A 20,252-nucleotide genomic window follows, 5' to 3' on the forward strand; every position below is an offset into this window, starting at 1 on the left:
GTTCTTTTCTTTTCTTTCTTTTCTTATCACAAGACAATATTAGATCGTAAAAAATATTTCCCTGAGTGTATGCCACTTGAGTGGGAGTTTGGGTTTATATTTTAAAGATGGTTTCTTTGCTAGTTGTAAAATATAAATTACGTTTAATATATGCGATACGGAATTTAGTTTGTTTATATTATTAAAACCGAAATATACTAGATGAAGTTTCTTCAAAAAAGTACAGAATAAGATTGAAATCATAAAATTTAAAAAAAAATTTAAAAAAAAAGTCAAAATATTGCATCACTTTCTCGGTTACGCCGATTAAGTCGGTGAACTGAAACAGTAATCCCTTAATTTAATCTCCAGTTTAATAGAAATATAATATGTAAGTCTATTTATTAAAGATATGTTTTTTTGGTCTACATGAACTAGTTGGATCATAAAACTTAAATATTTAAAAAAAGAAACCCGTACTCCATTTTTGACATGATCACCATATTTCCCCTTTATTTAATACAATACATAACCAGATTGTCTAAAAAAAATTGAAAAAATAAGTATAACTTTAATAAAATAGTGAAAAAAATTTGCATCTCATCTTGATAATATATTGTAAATTCCAAAGCGACTTTAATTTAAGAGCCCTTAAGTGATAAAGAAAAAAACTTTTTTTTTTTTTAATAATAAAAATATGATGTGGACACCACATTACTTCCTTGTACGCCTATTAAATTACACATGCACTTGTTTTTTTAATGAAAAGTACATAGAATTTTATTTCATTAACAACTTCTGATATTTTTCTTTTTTTTTTATTGTTATTACTAAATTATTATTTATCGTAAAAATCATTTTTTACCATCAGAGGTTAATAATGATTAATAAATCAATATATTTAAATTAAAAAAAAGAAAAGTTAAAATCAATGAAGATGAAGTCGGATTCGAACCGATGTGGCTTCTCCTTGTAAGATCTAAATATTTCATTAATTAAAAGTTTATTTGGCTGTAACTCTGGAACCAATGAAAATAAGTACCACTTATGATAAATCGTTGAAAAACTCTGATACTACAGTTAAGGAAAAGTCCAAAATCCAAAATAAGTGGACGCTTTTGGTTCAGCCGATTGCAATCAAAAGGGGAGGTGATGTTACTAGATGTTACAACAGTCCTAAACCCAAAATTTCAACATTCTACGGCTAATCGTTTTTCAGTTATTCGAGATACATACGTACGTCCAGACATCACGCCAAAACTAGTCAAAATTGATTCAGAGATGTTCAAAATGGATATTTCCTTTCAAATCTGAAAACCAAAATTTTTCGCGATCACAATATTTCTTTTACTTCGTACAAGGAAGGAGAAATTAGGTGTTAAAGAAAAACAATAAATCAGAATATGTATGTATTTTAAAGATGGGAAACATTTTTATGAATGATTCTTCTAAAAATTCGTATATAAGTTAAATTTAACAAATTTTCATAATTAAATTTTTCTTTAAATCTAACAACCCCTTAATAAAGGCTAAAATAAGAAAAAAAAATTATAAACCTCTTCTGCATTTTAGGTCCGATTTCTGTAATTTAAATAATTATTTGCATTTCCTATATAGGAAGTATGAATTATCAAACAAGTTTTAAACAAACTAACCGACGGGAGATAAAGTAAAAGAACAAAAAACATAAGTTTCAGTTTTAAGAGAAGAAGGTTGAGTCTTTGTAAAACGTTTATTTTGGATTATTCACATACGCATTGTAGGTAACAAATTTGCTTTAATAAATTTTTTTCTAAAATTCCTCTAAATCAAAATCAGCTATTTCGCTTCCCCCCCCCCCACACTATTAAATTTTTTTTTAATAATATGATCAAGGCCCCATTTATAGAAATACTTGACCGAAATTTGAAGAAAATCGGTTCAACCAGTCTTGAGGTATAAGTTCAAAAGCAGTGCGGCTCGATTACCTTTTTTTCATGTTTAGCCTCCGCGAATCACCGTCAGGTATTATTTAAGAGGATAAATGAGGATGATATGTACGAGGGCAAGTGAAGTGTAGTCTTGTACATTCTCAGTTCGACCGTTCTTGAGATGTGTGATTAATTGAAACCCAACCACCAAAGAACACCGGTATCCACGAGGTAGTATTCAAATCCGTATAACAGTAACTACCATTACTAGGATTTGAACGTTGGAACTCTCGACTTCGAAGTTAGCTGATTTCTGAAGACTACTAGACCACTACTAGACCAACCCGGTGGGTTGCGACTCGCTTACCTAAATATTTCCATACGTACGCACATACATACGTATTATATATTTTGGGTCTTGATGAACTAGTTGGGCCCTAAAACGTAATTATTTGCAAAAATATCCGATGACCCATTTTTGATATAGTCACCATGCTTTCCTCTTTATTGTAGTTATTCTTCCTATATTCGTCTTGAAAGTAAAATTGAATTAAGTATCATCATTTTACTAAAGATAATCAATATTTATTAAACGTTTCAGTCAGAAAAAAATTCCTAATACACAAAAACTATCGTGATAAATTATGTAAATGTTAGTTAAACCATTCATGAAATAAAAATTAAACTGAACACCAAAATGTATGAATAAATATATACCGACTTTTTCTATTCTTGAACTCAGATAATCCCAAAATGTCAAGATCTTAAAAAAAAATCTGTTTTAATGAATTTTTTGACTAATTGCTAACTTCAATTATTTAATTCATATTACAGCTGGAAAAATAAATTATATTTTACTATTATAAACAATAAATCATAAAATGATAACAACAATTAGCAGATTAATCATACAATAGTTTATACACCAACTTTTACATGTCGTAAGGTAAACTATTTCGCAGGTAAACATATATGTTTACCTGTATTAAGTATTAAGTGCTATTAAGTTCTTAAGAACTTAATAGCACATTAGAAATACAGTAATTTGTTACATGAAAGACAGGACAAGATTGAGTAAAAAAACTGAAGCTTCAGTCAGAAGAGGATATATATACAAATATAACCCGCAGCAAAGAGTCTGTATAATGTTGTGACCTATTTTAATGTTTGCCACAAATTATTTTACCAATTGCAATCAGTTAATGAGGAATTAAGCCAAAATAACTATTAACGCAATCAAACTGATCAATGTCAATAATGGATTAAATCATATAGTAATAAAAGGTTATTAGAACTTATAAAGGTTTTTTTTCTCTGCTTATCTTTTTATACCCCCTCCCTTGAGCCACAGTTTAGTACAACGCAGTCCAAGACAGTGTCCTTTAACTCTAACGGGCCTTTCAGTCCACTAACTGAACATCCGGTAAGGCAGATTGGCCCGCCGGTTGGGTCTTTTACTTTATGCCTACCTCTAACCCCCGGCGAGGAGATTCCAGATCCAGCAATTCCGTAACCTTCATCCTCACCCAAGGACCGGGTCTCGGTCTTTTGAGTGCCTAATGGCTCCCTACCGAAGAGTGATCAAGAGGATCCCCACCGAAACTTTGATCTTGAATCTCCCCTAAAAGACGTCAGGCCCAGATAATAGTCATCACAGCACAAAGCTTCACACTTCGTACATGGAGTCCCCAGCCGATCATCGGAGCCAGCACACATGGGGATACCGGCTCTACCAAAATTGCCATGGCCTGTGAACATTTTCGTGGTGTAATAGTCAAGGTCATCGTGTTTTTTCAAACACCACGATCTCGGGTCCAGTATTACGATTCTCGTCTAGGCTGCCTTTTCCCGCCAGCCACCAATCTTGCCACACGTTAAACGTCGAGTCCCGTACCAATGCAGCCGATATCCCGGCGTGCCTTTCCGTCCGTTCCTTTACCAATAGATCGATGGTGGAACACCCGTTAGTACGCAGGCAGCATCATATGAGGTGGTCCAATATGCGATGCGGTGATCCCCAGCAACGAACATCTAAGCACACAAGGTAAGGTTCCTTTTAATCAGCAACGTTGAGCCCCAAACCGGAGCAGCGTACAAAATAATAGATGCGACAGTAGACATAATGACTCTCCTTTTCGACGCTCGAGGCGCCATATGGCTTGAGAGAAGTCGTTTCAGGGCAGCAAGAGTGTTCTCTACCCGTTCACAGATCGCGATGATGTGGTCGCTGAATCTAAACAATTTGTCAATAGTCATCCCTAAATATCGGAAAACACGTTTTGACGGAATCAGGTGTCCTCCAATGTGTAGATCTATTTGACCCACTCTCTTCCGACCGGCGAGGACGATATATTCACTCTTCTGTGGCGAATAAATGCAGGCCGTAAAAAGACCTGCTGAAAAATCTCTGGGCAACGTCTGACGTGACACCAATAACTCAAAATAAAAACACAAGAACACAGTAAAAAAACTAAACAAACAGCAAATATAAATCAAAATAAATTCACAAATATAGTAACAGTGACCGAACACGGTTATACGAGAGAACTTTTTAGGAGCCGTTAAAAACACGTCCACCTCCACCAACAAAACCTCACAACTAGAACTTATAAAGGTTTATGAAAACACGATTATACTTTTAATGGTGCTACATCAAAATTATATTCAAATAAAATTATTAATAAATACGGAATGAGTGATTTAATTTTAGAAGTAACATTATAATATTTATTTTAGTTAAATACTTACGTAAATGGAGTCAGTATGGCACGATGACGATCTATAGCGATCGCAGCCAATGTAAAAACGCTTACCGTCACGCTGACAACTTTTACAAATGGACAAAATGGACACATAAATTCTGGTAGGTGCCATCTTTGAAGTAAAGCTGCTTGAAACTAAAACAAATAAAAACAATATATATATAAATAAATAAAAAAGAATAAGATTATAAATTAAATTTTTAATTAATTAATTTTATATGAAAAGAACCTTCAAAAACTTCCTGGGATCTTTTTTTGTCCCCTACATCCCTGGACCGGATTGCAGTCAAGCATGATTCAGTCCAGAGGAGTACCCTTGCGACTCTACCGGGCCTCCTCGCCTGCCAGCAGTAGATCCAGCATGGCAGGTCGGCCCGCCGGTTCTGGATCTTCTTATTTTAATTTGGCTGCCTCTAGCTCCAGTGGCGGGGGTAACCAAGCTCGGCTATGCCGTTTTCGGGACTCCGCTCCATCCGCCGGAACTCGGTCTTTTCTCAAATTTTTTTTTCTACTCGGGGGTCGGGAGTCCCAGTGCCTGAAGCACGGATGAACGGCAGCTCAGCAAACAAACAAGAATATTTATATAAACGTAGGGTCAGAAATGTTTCATTAGCAAGTATCCGCTGGAGAAAGATTTCGCACTGATTTCTGACACCTTCTGTAACAAACACATAGAATTTGATTCTAAGTAAAATGGTGATAATAAATCCCACAGAAAATAAATACAAATTTAATAAATTAGATATTTATTTAAAACAAAACATATCAAAATTCTACGTAAGAGAATCGTTCGATATTGTAGACAACAAAATAATGGGACCAATCCTTTTCAGTGACAATGTTTCAGATGATTCTTACTTAAACGTTTTGCAGTATAATTTTGTAGATTTGTTGGATGATATGCCTCTGATAAAAAGAAGGTAAATAAGTTTCCAGCGCGATGAAGCAACTCCAAACTCTTCTCTAGCCGTTAGATAATATTTAAATGTGATTATTTTAAACAAGTGGTTTGAATGTGGAGGATCTATCAACTGGCCTCCTAGTCGCCCGACTTAATAAGTAATTCCTCTTGAATACTACCTGTGGACCAAATTATTAATATATGAATAAAAGTTTAATACAAGATGAGTCACTTGTTAAAATTCTCAGTGTGGTACAGTTAGTAAAAAACAACCCTGCTGAAATAGGTTACCCACAATAAAATATTGTTCGTCGGGCAGAGTGCAGTATCCACAGTGGCAGAAGACAATTTCACCTGTTTATTTAATTGTTTATATGTTAGTTGTTATTTGTGTTTGTTATTTTTTATCTTTCTAAATTATTTAATTCTTCTGTTTTTTTTAATTGAAATTTTTTTTCTTTTTACTGTCACCTTTTGATGTGTTTTATTTTTAATAAATTTCGAGAATTTTACGTTTGAATTTAGTTCTGTAGACTTTATTCACACCATTTTACTCAGAATTTTGTGTAAAATGCAGTTTTTTTTATACGTTTATGTGTTTATTAACCATTTAACAAAATGAGTTTACGCTAAACATAAACTAACGCGTTTTTCGACCCCTAATCTTTTAACACAGATTTCTCAAAAACTACTAAAAATATAATTCTTCGAAAAAATCTTTTCAATCTTTCAGATCAAATTTCATACAAAACCACTAAATTTATCCTTTAATTTGTGTTCCAAGAATTACAGTCTTGCTTAAATTTACCAAGGTCGCAGAAATCAGGACAAAATAATTCACCAACCGATACTCGCTCAAGAAGCCTTTATGAACTTATGTTTAAAAGAACTTTCTTTGTTATTTTTTCCAGTAGAACACGTGCTGAAAGTTTATTAAAATCTTCGTAAATAACTTTGTACATGACAAGGGCGTTATTGTTTTATAAATTTATATGACACATTCGGCCAGTGATCAATTCTTGTTTTTTCTTCTAAAAAGATAACATTTAGAGTGTATGGCTGTATATGTCTGTCTATTTATATATTAGAAAATGAGCTAGTTTAGAGTCTGTTAAATTAAGTAACACATATTCACCTTTTTTCGTTTTCTTTAAAACAAGGAAACCATTTTAATTTAAAAGTTATTTGTATAAAATTTTAGTAAATCATTGTTTTCATAAGTTTGTAAACTGGCTTATAACAACTTAAACGGTTCTCGTATATATAAAAACACGAGATAAATACCTAAATACGAGTATATTTAGGTAAGAATTAATGGTAAATAATAATCTCATTTATCCTTGTTCTGGTAAAGAAATTACCGTTAGATTATTATAAATTATACAAATTTAAAAATCCGAATTATCACAGTTGTTTGAGGAGAATAAAACGAAAATCTGCGTATTTATTTATTCTCAGAGATATTTGTTTATACGTACCCAAAAAGAATATATTATTACTAATTTACTGATATCTCCGTTGGCTAGAGTGAAAAGATGGAAATATCAATAAAAAGATGTTATAATTGAAGAGTAAAACTTTTATTTTTTAAATACTTTAAATCATATTCCAAAAATCATTTTAATTCTACACCAATTGCAAATTAGCAAATGATAGCTTGCATCTAATAAAAAAAATCAAATGTGGTCACTACATGACTTCTTTTTAAGCCTTTTAAATTACATATACACATTTTATTGAAATGAAAAGTACATAAAATTTTATTTCATTAACAACTTCTGATATTTTTTCGTAATTTTTTTCTTATTGTTGGAATTATTGAATTATTAGGTATCGTAAATTTTTTTTTTCAATGAAAGGTTAACAATTATTAATAAATCAATATATTTAAATGGCCTCTCAGTAGAATTAACATATGACAGCTACTTCATGAAAACAGTCCATCTTAAATTACGTTCTCAGTGGAATAAGTTCTGGCTGCTAAGTCCTCCTACGGTCTTACACAGCATCCGGGAGAACATGTTCATGAAACCTTTTCTTCCAAGCAACAGAAGGGAACCAGTCTTCCTATCTCGGCTGAGAATTGGAGACACTAGGCTTTCCCACGCCCATCTATTTGGCTCTCCTCAGTAGAATTGTGAGGCGTGCAATGTAAAAATGATCCGTACAACACTTGCTCAAAGAGTGCCCGATTTTCGGAACTATTCGACAAAAATTAGACCTGGGTTAAGATGTGAGTGTTTACTAAACCGGAAGGTATGCATAAAAATACTGTTCCGTTTCTCTTTAATAGTGGGATGAAGAATGTAATTTAGCGGTTTTGCTTAGTTTGTGTTTATAGTTTCTTGTTTTTTGTGTTTATTGTTTATTTTTTACGATCATGTAGTTACATGTAAGTCACTAATGGCTATAATTGATGATGCGCCTATAAATAAAAGTATTAAAATATATATATATATTTAAATTTAAAAAAGTTAAAAAATATATATATTACCAGACGACCGTTCGTCTTTAAGAAATATGGTTTTTAACATTTACTTTCACGAAAATTAATAAATGATATTTACAAAATAATCCGGTTTCACTCATCGTCTGTATATTTCTTAGTTTAGATTTATTGTGTGACGGCAAAATAATTTTTACAATTTACTTCGTTGCGAGTCGAAAAGAGATAACACATAAAAATAAAACAGTTTTGTATTCTTTGTTGTAAGGAATGTGGGCTTTTGTACAGATGTGAATAAAATGAAAATAAATAAAAAAAATACAAAATTGCATCGATACGCTGTAAAATTTATGAGGCTCAAGTTATAACTGAAATTGATTTAAGAAACATAAAAACATTTCCTTCCCGGAAAATACAAAAGCGTAGTTTTTCTCCACGATATAGAAAACCTCGAAATTTATTTAAATGTATCAGATACCATTGGATACTTTTTTCACAAAGTAACTCTTTAAATATGGAATAATTACTTTTCAGGACTATTAAGGAATAAAGAAAATAATATTGCTCTTAAATACAATTAAAAACATCGCGGTAGGCTGGAGGAAAAACATTCAAGTTAAAATTATTCTTGCTACATAAATAATATAAAAATGTATTTTTTTTTCTTTCCAATTTATATGATAAACCAAAATAATACAAAAAAATTCCTGAAAACTAATGCAACTCTACCCTTCTATTTTTCAAACCATATAACTTTCTAAAGAGATATTTTTTGTGACGTACAAGTTGCATGCAATCAAATTTCATGAAAGTTAGTTTGTATTGTAATTTAATTTTTACTAAACAAGTAGTTTGCACATATTATTCTATAATTTAGACGGATATTAGAATTAATGAATGTATTCTATACAATAAACTGAGGTCGCAATACTACCTAGTCACATATTTTTTGTTATCTCTTAAAAATTAACAGAGTAAAAAATTAAATATCCGCGACTGCTGAACTTGCTACCGAACCAAAATTTTAAACTTTCTAATTCTCAACATTCTTGTTTTCTTTCAACAAATCAGAAATCAGAATACACTCATACAAAATAAAATGTCCAAGAACTAGATCTGCCTTCCCCGAAGATCCATGAAAAGAGAATAGGATGCGGCGCCCCTTAGTTACGCGCGTCTCCAGAGATCATATATTTACAATCTGGAAGTCGTAAACGGGTCCCAGGTCTCCAGCCTGCTAGAGACCAATTTAACAACATAGCTAAGAAGTACAACGGGTACACTCTCATCTACACAGATGGTTCTTTTTCGGCCGACGGATGTGGCTATTCTATTGTACTCCCTGACACCGAGAAATTATGTAAGCTTAATATCAGTTCTTCTGTGTTCTTTTGCCAGGGATATTCAATTTACTCCGCCTTGAAAGTTATCGAAACCCGTAGTGATGACAGCTTCCTAGCAATTACCGACTCTAGGAGTGTACTTGAGCTGCAGACGTTCTGAATTTATCGTCCAGATTATTCATGATATCCTTTCAATGATTAATAAAACTGTGGTACTGGTACGGGTCGCTGGCCATTGTGGCATCCTCGAGAACGAACGGGCCGATGAGGCTGCCAAGAGAGATACATTAAATGTTATCTGAGTACAATAGACATGTGACAGATTTCATGATATCAATCCGGATAAAATTGCGGGCTCGGTGAAATAGATACTGACTGTTGAGTCCTCCCACGAAATTACATAACATCCGGGAGAATGTGTTAAAGAAACCTCTTTCCCCGAGCAACAGAAGAGACCAAGTCATCGTAACTCGGCTAAGGATTGGACACACAAGGCTCACGCCTTGTGTGTCCACGCTCATTTATTTGGCTCTCCTTAGAAGATCTGTGAGGCTTCCAAAGTCAAATGGTCCGTGCACAACCTGTTCTTTGATTGTCCGATCATTGAAACCATCCGATCTGAGTTCAGATATGAAATTTCTACTAAACCGGAAAGAAGGTATAAAACGTCTGTTGCAGTTCCTCTCCTACAGTGAATTGAAGAATATAATTTAGTAGTTTTGTCTGATTTATGTATTTTAGTTTGTATTTGTTGTTGTTACTTGTCTACGTTTATTCTTTATTGTTCCTGTTTCTTTATTGTCTAGTTTTGTTGTTTATGATCATGTAATGTTACTTTAGTGGCTAATGACTGTAATTGTTGATGCGACTGTACATAAACGCATTAAAAAGATAAAATGTCAAATAATTACATTTTTGAAAATATACGTATTACGTAATTTTTAAATATTACAAAATTTTAAGAATTTGCCTTCAATTTGTCTTTTCTTCAGGAAACTAATGTGGTTGTTGCAAGTTTTTATCACTGGACCAATAATTGAAATATAAAAAAAATCAGTTTAATTTCGTGAATATTAGATTGTTTTGTAGGATTAAAAAACAATAAATTTTAATGATTCAGCCTGTCTTTGTCTCTTTCTCTCTCAATGTATGATATCGTAACAGTGAAAATTATTCACCTTTCAAATATAAAATATTACATTTTATTTAAAAAATCAAAAATATTAATGTTGGTTAAAAAGGTACGTAGTGAAATGTTAATGAAAACCAAATAATAAACGCTTATATAACATAAATGAGGAAATCGTTGAACGTTTTTGAAGAGCGAGAGAGCGTTAGTAGGACAAAGACAACTGTAGAAGAACTAAAGTCAGAGGTTGAAATACCAGATGATTGTTACCACAGTACTCTCAAAATTATCAAAAAATGGATGGAGTTAATCAATAGATCGTTCAAAAATGATTAAAATTACCCAACATACTTCCCAACCTGTCACTAGCTGTTACTTGTTTTTTATCAATACAACCTCAGAATCCATATTGTAAAAAGATTAAAAATTTAATCGTCGCTGAAGCGACAAAGAAAATTAAGAAAAATTTTAAAAAATGAGTACATGAAAGAATGCATACATTTTTCGAACATTGGTGAAATTATGTCGCTGCTAAAGAAAACTACTTTAAACAAAATATAATGTAGATATTTTTAATGTAATACAATTTTCGTAAAATAAATACATTTCAAAAGCTACCTTGTAGAAATTTGGTTCGAGTCATAGTATATTTCTTTGTGTCATTTATTATAATTAATGAGCGTGATTTGTATGGTTAAATTTACTGCTAATACTGCCTGCATTACTTCTTCAACTCTATAGGATTGGATGTATAAGTATGGCTATTATGTCTCATTTTTAAAAGATTCATTATAATTTAAAAACTCCGTAAATAATAACATAAAAATATTTTTTTCCCTACCGCCCGGAACCAATTAATCATGGACACGGTTCCGGGAGGTGCCTTTGCCTATAGTCGCCAGACGAGGGAAAGGCCAGGCCCGGCTATGCCGTTCCCGGCCTCAATCACCCAGCAACCGGGACTCGGTCCTTTGTGCTTCGCCTCTAACGGGGACACCCCCGGAGGGACGGCCCCGCTGGGACTCAGTCTTTAAGTTTAATAACTCGAGAGTTCCCGCACATCATCACCACCGTCCACCCGTGCAAGCCCGGGCGAACGGCAGTTCCGTACGGAGCTGTCCTTCACCCCCTCGCTTCCGGATACTTCAGTTGCAGTATTCTCGACACAAACCCCGTCAGAGTGTCGAAGTCCACCGAACTGCGTAACATCGTTTCAACGATGGTCCCCACCTCGAGGTGCCCAGTTACGGCAGTACAGTCGCGGCGTTCCTCGTCCCACAGCATAAAAATATTAAAAATCCATAAAGCAACTACAAAGTGCGTAATAGATTAGAATTTAAATATGGTATATATAATTTATCACAAAGTATTTTCCAAAATTCTTTCATGAGTTGCTTACTTTTATCACCGTCCCTTAAATTATATTTTAAACTTATGTATGGTGATAAATCAAATTACATGGTTTTCTATTTGGTAGTGGAAGGAATGGAATCTTCTTATGGATGACGAATTTGATTCAAGTTGAAAATGTGCATTATTAAGCGATTATGGAAGGAAGTACCTGGCAGAATAGAGCCGATTGGAATGGAAGCTAGGCAACTCAGTTCCTGAGTAGCTTATTATGGTATTCATAAATAACAATGATATTGGTCACACTGACGTACGATCAACGCATAAAAAAGTTAAATGAACAAGGCTACGCTGTAATCTATTGATTAAAATTTTGCGGGAACATTTGATCATGTTAAGAGAGGAAAAGGGGCCAGGAATTAGAATCACTGCGGCTAATGATCCTGAAGAATTCATGGGGCGTGGAACCATTTTTTTAGCAGGATGGTGCACTTCCACCACTTCTACTGAGAAGCGAGAGAATTTTTATTACTAAATTTCCAGAAAAATGGTGATGCCGAAGAGGATCAGATCAGTGACCGGAATCTTTTCCAGTTTTTGTTTCGGGAATTTTTCATATAGGGACACTTAAAGTTCACTGTTAGCAAAGTTGCTAACAGTGAACTTGCAACTTGAACTTGAACTTGAACTTGAACTTGAAACTTGAACTTGAAGGTTGCTAACAGCAACCTTGTTGCTTTGTTGCATTTATTAAAGTCTAAAGAACAGGAAATTGATGGATGCCAATCCCTTATCCTTGAATATTTTCAAATATAAGGACAGCATTTCAAATAGAAAGCCTAGAGCTGTTCCAAATAATATTAACAATAACCAACAAAAAAAATATTACTCTTTTTTATATATTTTTTTATTTATGTATTTATTTATTTTTAATAGACTTTTCCTATACAAGTTAATAAAAATGGTTTCAATATCAGAAAAGTGAAGCGATATATTTTTACCTGTTTTATTTATTATTATATAAAATTTAATCGTTTAAAATTATTAAATAATCAGCCTTAGTTGGTAGATTTTTTAAATGGCTAATATTTGGAAAATGAATAGAGATATTAATGGGCACTTTAATTTTTTCGTCAGATTTTACATGGAAATAGTTTGTCATACGAACTTACATCCATTTAACAAAAATAAATTGTATCCAATATGTCGGAATCAAGATAGCGGCCGAAACTTTACAGTAAGTAATTGTATTAAACAATTAACAGATATGGTACTAGTAAGGATTATCTAAGTTAACAAATGTAGAAAAAGCATAAAGGGAAATTACTTTTAATAAGTCTGTAAACAAATTCAAAAATATTTACCGTAATGATTACCAGTAATATATTTAAACCAATCGGTTTTAATTTAACGAAAATATCAAATCTTATTAATAAGAGACAGTATCATAAAAGCTAACCGACCAATCAGCACGTAGTATGAGATAACAGTACTAGTAAATCAATATTCGTAATGGAATAGCTTGATACTTTCACATATCTTTATTTATTTTTTATTTAAATGTGAAATATATATAGTCCAGATGATATCTGTTTTAAAATAGGTGTTTCGTTCCACGTCAAGCCGTCCGGTGCTGCGATCTAGTGGGTGCTAGCGCTAACCGGAAGTTAAGACGTATTAGCATTCTACTTTAGAATCCCGCGCAGTGCGGTCGCATTTTTCATTTCGTCTGGATGGACAATCGGTGTTACTCACTGTTACTAGCACTCGGCGAGCGAATCTGATCCAAGGCGGTCACGTCATACTCTTCGTCCGGATGGACTCCATTCTTTGTTCGGATGAACGTTAGCTTTAATTTTAGTTATACAAGACAATAATTCATTAAACCGTTATTCAACAAGCAAAAAGGAGTTATCTTCATTCATCACCTATGAATACACAGTCCAACCTCGCTCTAAAATCTACCGACGGGCATATTTGACTTTTTCTAAATGATCACTAATTTTTGCTTTAATGTCTACGGAATATCATCAGAGATGATTATTTCGTTATGCGCCAGTTGAAAAAGATATACTCAAATTTTTATTAAACAAAATCTCAAAATATCCATTTTTCCTATTGTCCTAGATAACTAGATAACCGTTCATTATAGAGAAAAGATCGAGAGAGAGAAAAGTTTGGTATTAAATTTTTAATTTTACACACAATATAACATATATATAATATAATACACACAATATAAATTTACACACAATAATTGAAAATCGAAAAATACGTTGTTAATGATGAAAAATAGCAATAACTGTAAAAAGAAATGAAAAAAAACAAGCATTTTTGGGAATTTTTTCGAGTTCTTATATTACACATAGGACCTCCAAACACATTTTTTACATAGATTTTGATTATAAAAAATAAAAATTTAGTCGATTTCCCAGTATATCTCGTTTAATTAATTAATTTAAATAAATTTAAAAAAAAATAATATATACATTAAATTTAAAACTTTATTAAAGTTTTAAAACATCAATGAATACAAGTTTTTTTTCATAATTGTTTCTTTAAAGTTGCAACTGTTTACATGATATATTACCTCAGGAAAAATGTAAGGATTCAGAAACACTCCGAAGTTAAAGTTTTTTGTTTTTTTTTTTACTCGTTTGTTCCGCTGGGCCACTCAAGTGTTACTCAGCCCAGGGGTGTGTCCTTGCGACTCTAATAAGCCTCTCCGCCTATCAGTACATCCGGCATTCCGGTAAGCCAATCTGCCATGCCCGATTTTCCTCATTTTCATCTTGCCTCTGCCTCTAACCACTTAGGCCAGGGACACCGGGTTCGGCTGTGCCGCTCCCGGGCCCAGCTTCAGCAGCCGGGTCTCGGTCGTTATGTTTTTTTTTCTTAAAGTAATTCCTCCTACTTCTTGTAATTCACTTCCTTTAATCGTATAACCTCAGCCACGAATCTCTCTATTGTCAGTCATTCCTCTTTACCTCTCAGCATATCGAAGTTAAAGTTGAGGTTCAATTAAAATCACGTCACAAGAACGGTCAACCTGGGTCTGTTCTGTGTAACCTCATTTACATGTCATATATATAATCCTTACCTCATTGGGCCGTGGGGACGTTGCTTATTGTTCACTAGTTGAACAGATGTCAACGTACCTTTTGGAAAAAAAGAAATAACACTAGTTGGTTTAACTCTGTTTTCAATTGTACTAAATATTACTTTTACCTTTTTTAAAAAAAAAAAAAAACTTTTTTTTACTTTTATTTAATACTATTTTTTTTTTTTGTTGATATAATTTAATATACTGATATCCAGTATTGTTGCGAAACAGTATTTACTACTTATTTTTGTTTTTAAGAAAATAATCTAATATATGATAGTTACTACGATTATCTAAATGAGTTAAGGGAAAATATGATCTAATTTTTAAAAAAAATTAATAAAATATTTCAAACAACCGACTAAGACAAGTGAATGGGAGTTACTTGTAACAGCTTGGCTTTATGACACACTCAAACATAAAAGTAAATAAATGTAACTGAATATTTACAAACAAATTTGAATATGCGTATGTTTGCGTTGTCAGACTAACTTTCTAACAGCTGTACAATATGCAGAGAAATTTTGTAGAAAACAATCAAAAGTTAGGAATTTTTGTATGACACACACGTACACACACACACACACATATATATATATATAGTTGAAAATAATAATATTGGTGGGGGGATAAAAAAAATGAGTTGAAGGATTAGGAATATAACCAGAAGAAAAAAAAAATGAAATGTTTTTGAAACTTTTGTATTAAAATCATTTCCAAGATTATTGGGGAGTTATATTCAATAGGCTTAAAAACCACTGCACGTAGTAAAGTTTTCTTAAATTTATCTTTCTTTTTTTTAGATATAAATATATCTTCTATTTTTGTATTTTCTCTAAGTTTCATACTTTTGCAGAGATTCAAGAATTTATTTTTCAAATTTAATTAAATGGACAACTTCCTGAGAAAAAAAACTCAGGAAATAATTTAAAAAAAATTAATTTGGCAAATTCTGCTTCTAAAGAAAAAAAAATCATTCATTTTTAATACAAAATAATAATAATGTATAAGCAACTAGAAAATATAAACTTGAAAAGACAATACCCTACTAAACCACTAAAAATTTAGTTCTTGTAGTAAAATTAACGAAGTAAAGCGTGGCAAATCAAGCAGATTTCAAAGTCGAGAGTTATAAGGTTCAAATCCTAGTAAAGGTAGTTACTTTTATACGGATTTAAATGTTAGATCGTGGATACCAGTATTCTTTGGTGGTTGGGTTTCAATTAACCACACATCTCAAGAATGGTCGACCTGAGAGTGTACAAGACTACACTTCATTTACAGTCATACATCCTCACATCATCCTCATTCATCCTTTGAAATAATACCTTACGGTGGTTCTGGAGGCTAAACAGAAAAAGAAAGAAGGATATTGCTTCCTAGAATTTTTTTTTTTTTTTTTTAGAAATTTATGATTGTTCATCATCAGAATAAAGTGAAACATAGATTATTCAAAGTATGTGAATGGAAAATTTTGCTCTTTAACCGTATTATCTTTAACGGTGTCTAGTGTAGAAATCAACTAAAGTTTTTACGTTTATTTTCCTAATTCGTGCTAGAAAGTGAAATTTCTAATTTCACTAATTTACTCCAAAGTCTTTGTGTGGTTTGTAGTTTGTAACTAGCGTACGGCATTCGTGATCAATCTCAAAGGGTTTGATCAAACTAATAGATAATTGAGGTGTTTGATGTCTGTCAATTTTCAAATTAGTTAATCCTGTAAGTCTTTGTCCTCCATTGATAAAATCGATTTTTACTCATCATCTATAATACAAATACAGCAATTTCAAATCTAATAGATTTCTTAGGTTCCTGATATGTTTAGCCCAGGTCAGATAGAGATTTAAATGGATTCCAAAACTTAGTGCAATACGTTAAACTATTATTAAATTTTATTTTTGACATTTTTCTTTTCATACATGTAATCTAGCTTCTCTGTCTTCCATTCGAAAGTTTTGGCTTTGAATCCCAATCAGTAATTTTTTAAACGATAAAAAAATTTATCATCCGTCGCATCGGCAACTGTTTTAGAGTATTAACCAGAACGAATAGAATATAGAGAAGTTAATTCTTGTTAAACTTTTCTTCTTCAAGACGGTTATGAATTTTCATTGTTATTAAAGAACATTTCCTCATAATCTGTAGATATATAATTGTTTATAAAACAGTAACGCTTTTAATTTATCTGTAATTTTATTTTTACACTTTCTGTAACAACTTAATTTTTATTGAGGTTTACTGTTATTAATATAACTGTATGAACTAAAAATATTGTGGGAAGTTACTAATGATCTTTTTTTAATGAAAGATTTGTTTAAAAAAGAAGTTTAAATACTTAAATGAAATAAATAAAATTTCATGATTTTTAGTTATCAACTCACCAGCTATAGACCAAAATAAAAGGGAAAATATTCATACATATAAAATTTACTTTAGGTTATTGGCTTTAATAATTTAAGTGTATCTAGACTCAGGGGACTTTTAAAAGTTTAAAAACGGAAATGTCACTTAAGGGAAAGAGAATATTTTTATATTAATGATATTTCCTTACTGTTCTTTAATACCAAAAAATTCTTTAGTATCTTACTATCCAATACAAAATGTTCCTAAATTACTAAATTACTAAATGTTTCCTAAAAAATACAAAAATAATTACAAAAATATATATGATTACATATAAAAAATTATTTTTTAAAAAAGCTTTTATTTAACTAATATTAATATTAACATTAATAAAAAAAGGAAACAAATTAGACAACCCTCTAAAAAGTAAAAAATAAGAATTCAAATTGAGAATTTTTAACCAAAAAATATAATATATTATCAAATGTACTGAAAAGTAAAAAATAAATTATATAAATATCTAATAAATAAATGTAATAATTATTTAATTTTAAAATTAAAAGTAATGAAAATATTTAGTTAAATAAACACGTGGCGCAGTTTTATTTATTTAAAACAACACAACATTTATTTTTACAACAATTAATCTTCATTTTCATTTTCAATAACGATGCGAGGAGACGGAAAGTTCTGCTGGAACCTCTCCAGTTGAGACTGACTAGCTACAAGTAAAAATCTGGGAAAATTCACCCACTCGCTTTCTTTGTACGTGTTCTCACATAGTTGAAGTTCATCTTCGAATTCTGCTTGTAATCTAAGCCAAATTAAACGCACTACTTCCGCTAAAAGTTTCATTTTAATTAATTATGAATTTTTATTTAACAAATTCATAATTACGATTACAATTATAAAAATGATAATAATTAATCATTTTTCTGATTACCGTAAAAATGTAATAACTTTTTGCAAGATTTCTAAATTTAATTTTTATTTTTAATCTTATTAACCCTTAAAGGTCATCCGGTGCAAATTTGAACCATCAAAGAATTAAAACTTGAGTTATTTTATTACAGATAAATAAAGTATATACATATACTATACAACCTCATTAAACAAAAAATATATTTTAAAATACAGCAAATATCTATAAATACTTATTCGAAAAGATTGTTATAAAAACTGCACCACGCTTGTATTTAACTAAATATTTTCATTACTTTTAATTTTAAAATTAAATAATTATTACATTTATTTATTAGATATTTATATAATTTATTTTTTACTTTTCAGTACATTTTTATATTTGTTAATATATTACATTTTTTTGTTTAAAATTTTCAATTTGATTTAATTCTTATTTTTTCTTTTTAGAGGGTTTTTTCTAATTTGTTTCCTTTTTTATTAATGTTAATATTAATATTAGTTAAATAAAAGCTTTTTTAAAAAATAATTTTTTATATGTAATCAAATATATTTTTGTAATTATTAAACTTTTTTGTATTTTTTACTTTTTAGTCTTAATGTACAATAAACTTTTTACATAAAAAAAAAAATATTCTTAATAATATTTATATCTGAATATTATTGTTTGTTCAAGTTTGTTTGTTTATTAAGGCTAAAAAGTAAAAATATTTAATAAGACTAAAATGTAAAAATATTTATTTTTACAGATCTAAGTTACATACGTGTACCAAATTTCAATCATTTTCATACGATAGTTCATGAGAAATGAATGTTAAATTTTCAACTAAATGCATGAATTTAGCGTAGGGGTAGCGCGTGGGGGTGGATCATATCAAATTCTGACATCGTAGTGCTGTATTGTCATCGAAGTTACATACGCGTACCAAATTTCATTGATTTTAACAACGAGAGATCAAAAGATATAGCAGTTGTAAATGTTCAATAAGTGTTAATATGGTTTCTTTGAGCACTGTATTTTTCCATGGATGAACAATTAATTAGAAAGATAATTAATTTCCATTATAGTTTATATAGATTCTTCACATGAATACATAATTTTCCAATATATATGTTAATAATATTAATATATAGGGAACATCCTTGTCGGAGTCCGATTAATCTTTACATGGAACTAGCAGTTAATGATGTTAAAGGACAATTTAGATTCGGAGTAACAGTACAAGGTGAAAAGATAAAGATGCTACGATTTGCTGATAATATAGTAATTCTAGCCGAGAGTAAAAAGGATTTAGAAGAAACAATGAACGGCATAGATGAAGTCCTACGCAAGAACTATCGCATGAAAATAAACAAGAACAAAACAAAAGTAATGAAATGTAGTAGAAATAACAAAGATGGACCGCTGAATGTGAAAATAGGAGGAGAAAAGATTATGGAGGTAGAAGAATTTTGTTATTTGGGAAGTAGAATTACTAAAGATGGACGAAGCAGGAGCGATATAAAATGCCGAATAGCACAAGCTAAACGGGCCTTCAGTAAGAAATATAATTTGTTTACATCAAAAATTAATTTAAATCTCAGGAAAAGATTTTTGAAAGTGTATGTTTGAAGTGTTGCTTTATATGCAAGTGAAACTTGGACGATCGGAGTATCTGAGAAGAAAAGATTAGAAGGTTTTGAAATGCGGTGCTATAGGAGAATGTTAAAAATCAGATGGGTGGATAAAGTGACAAATGAAAAGGTATTGCGGCAAATAGATGAAGAAAGAAGCATTTGGAAAAATATAGTTAAAAGAAGAGACAGATTTATAGGCCACATACTAAGGCATCCTAGAATAGTCGCTTTAATATTGGAAGGACAGGTAGAAGGGAAAAATTGTGTAGGCAGGCCACGTTTGGAATATGTAAAACAAATTGTTAGGGATGTAGGATGTAGAGGGTATACTGAAATGAAACGACTAGCACTAGATAGGGAATCTTGGAGAGCTGCATCAAACCAGTCAAATGACTGAAGACAAAAAAAAAAAAAAAATTAATAAAATCAATAACAACAGAATTTTCAC

The 20,252-nt window shown here is 31.3% G+C and overlaps 1 protein-coding gene across 1 annotated transcript in view; it reads right to left on the reverse strand.

Moving 5' to 3' along the window:
- The window catches only part of LOC142331395 (RYamide receptor-like), a 989,745-nt gene that overhangs the window by 367,809 nt on the left and 601,684 nt on the right, over window positions 1-20,252 (reverse strand). The window contains exon 4 of the mRNA XM_075377276.1: window positions 4,638-4,786. Coding sequence (XP_075233391.1) covers window positions 4,638-4,786 — 149 coding nt within the window. The remainder of the gene's footprint in view (window positions 1-4,637; window positions 4,787-20,252) is intronic.

Source organism: Lycorma delicatula, chromosome 10, assembly GCF_047948215.1.
Source record: "Lycorma delicatula isolate Av1 chromosome 10, ASM4794821v1, whole genome shotgun sequence".
Lineage (NCBI taxonomy): Eukaryota > Metazoa > Arthropoda > Insecta > Hemiptera > Fulgoridae > Lycorma > Lycorma delicatula.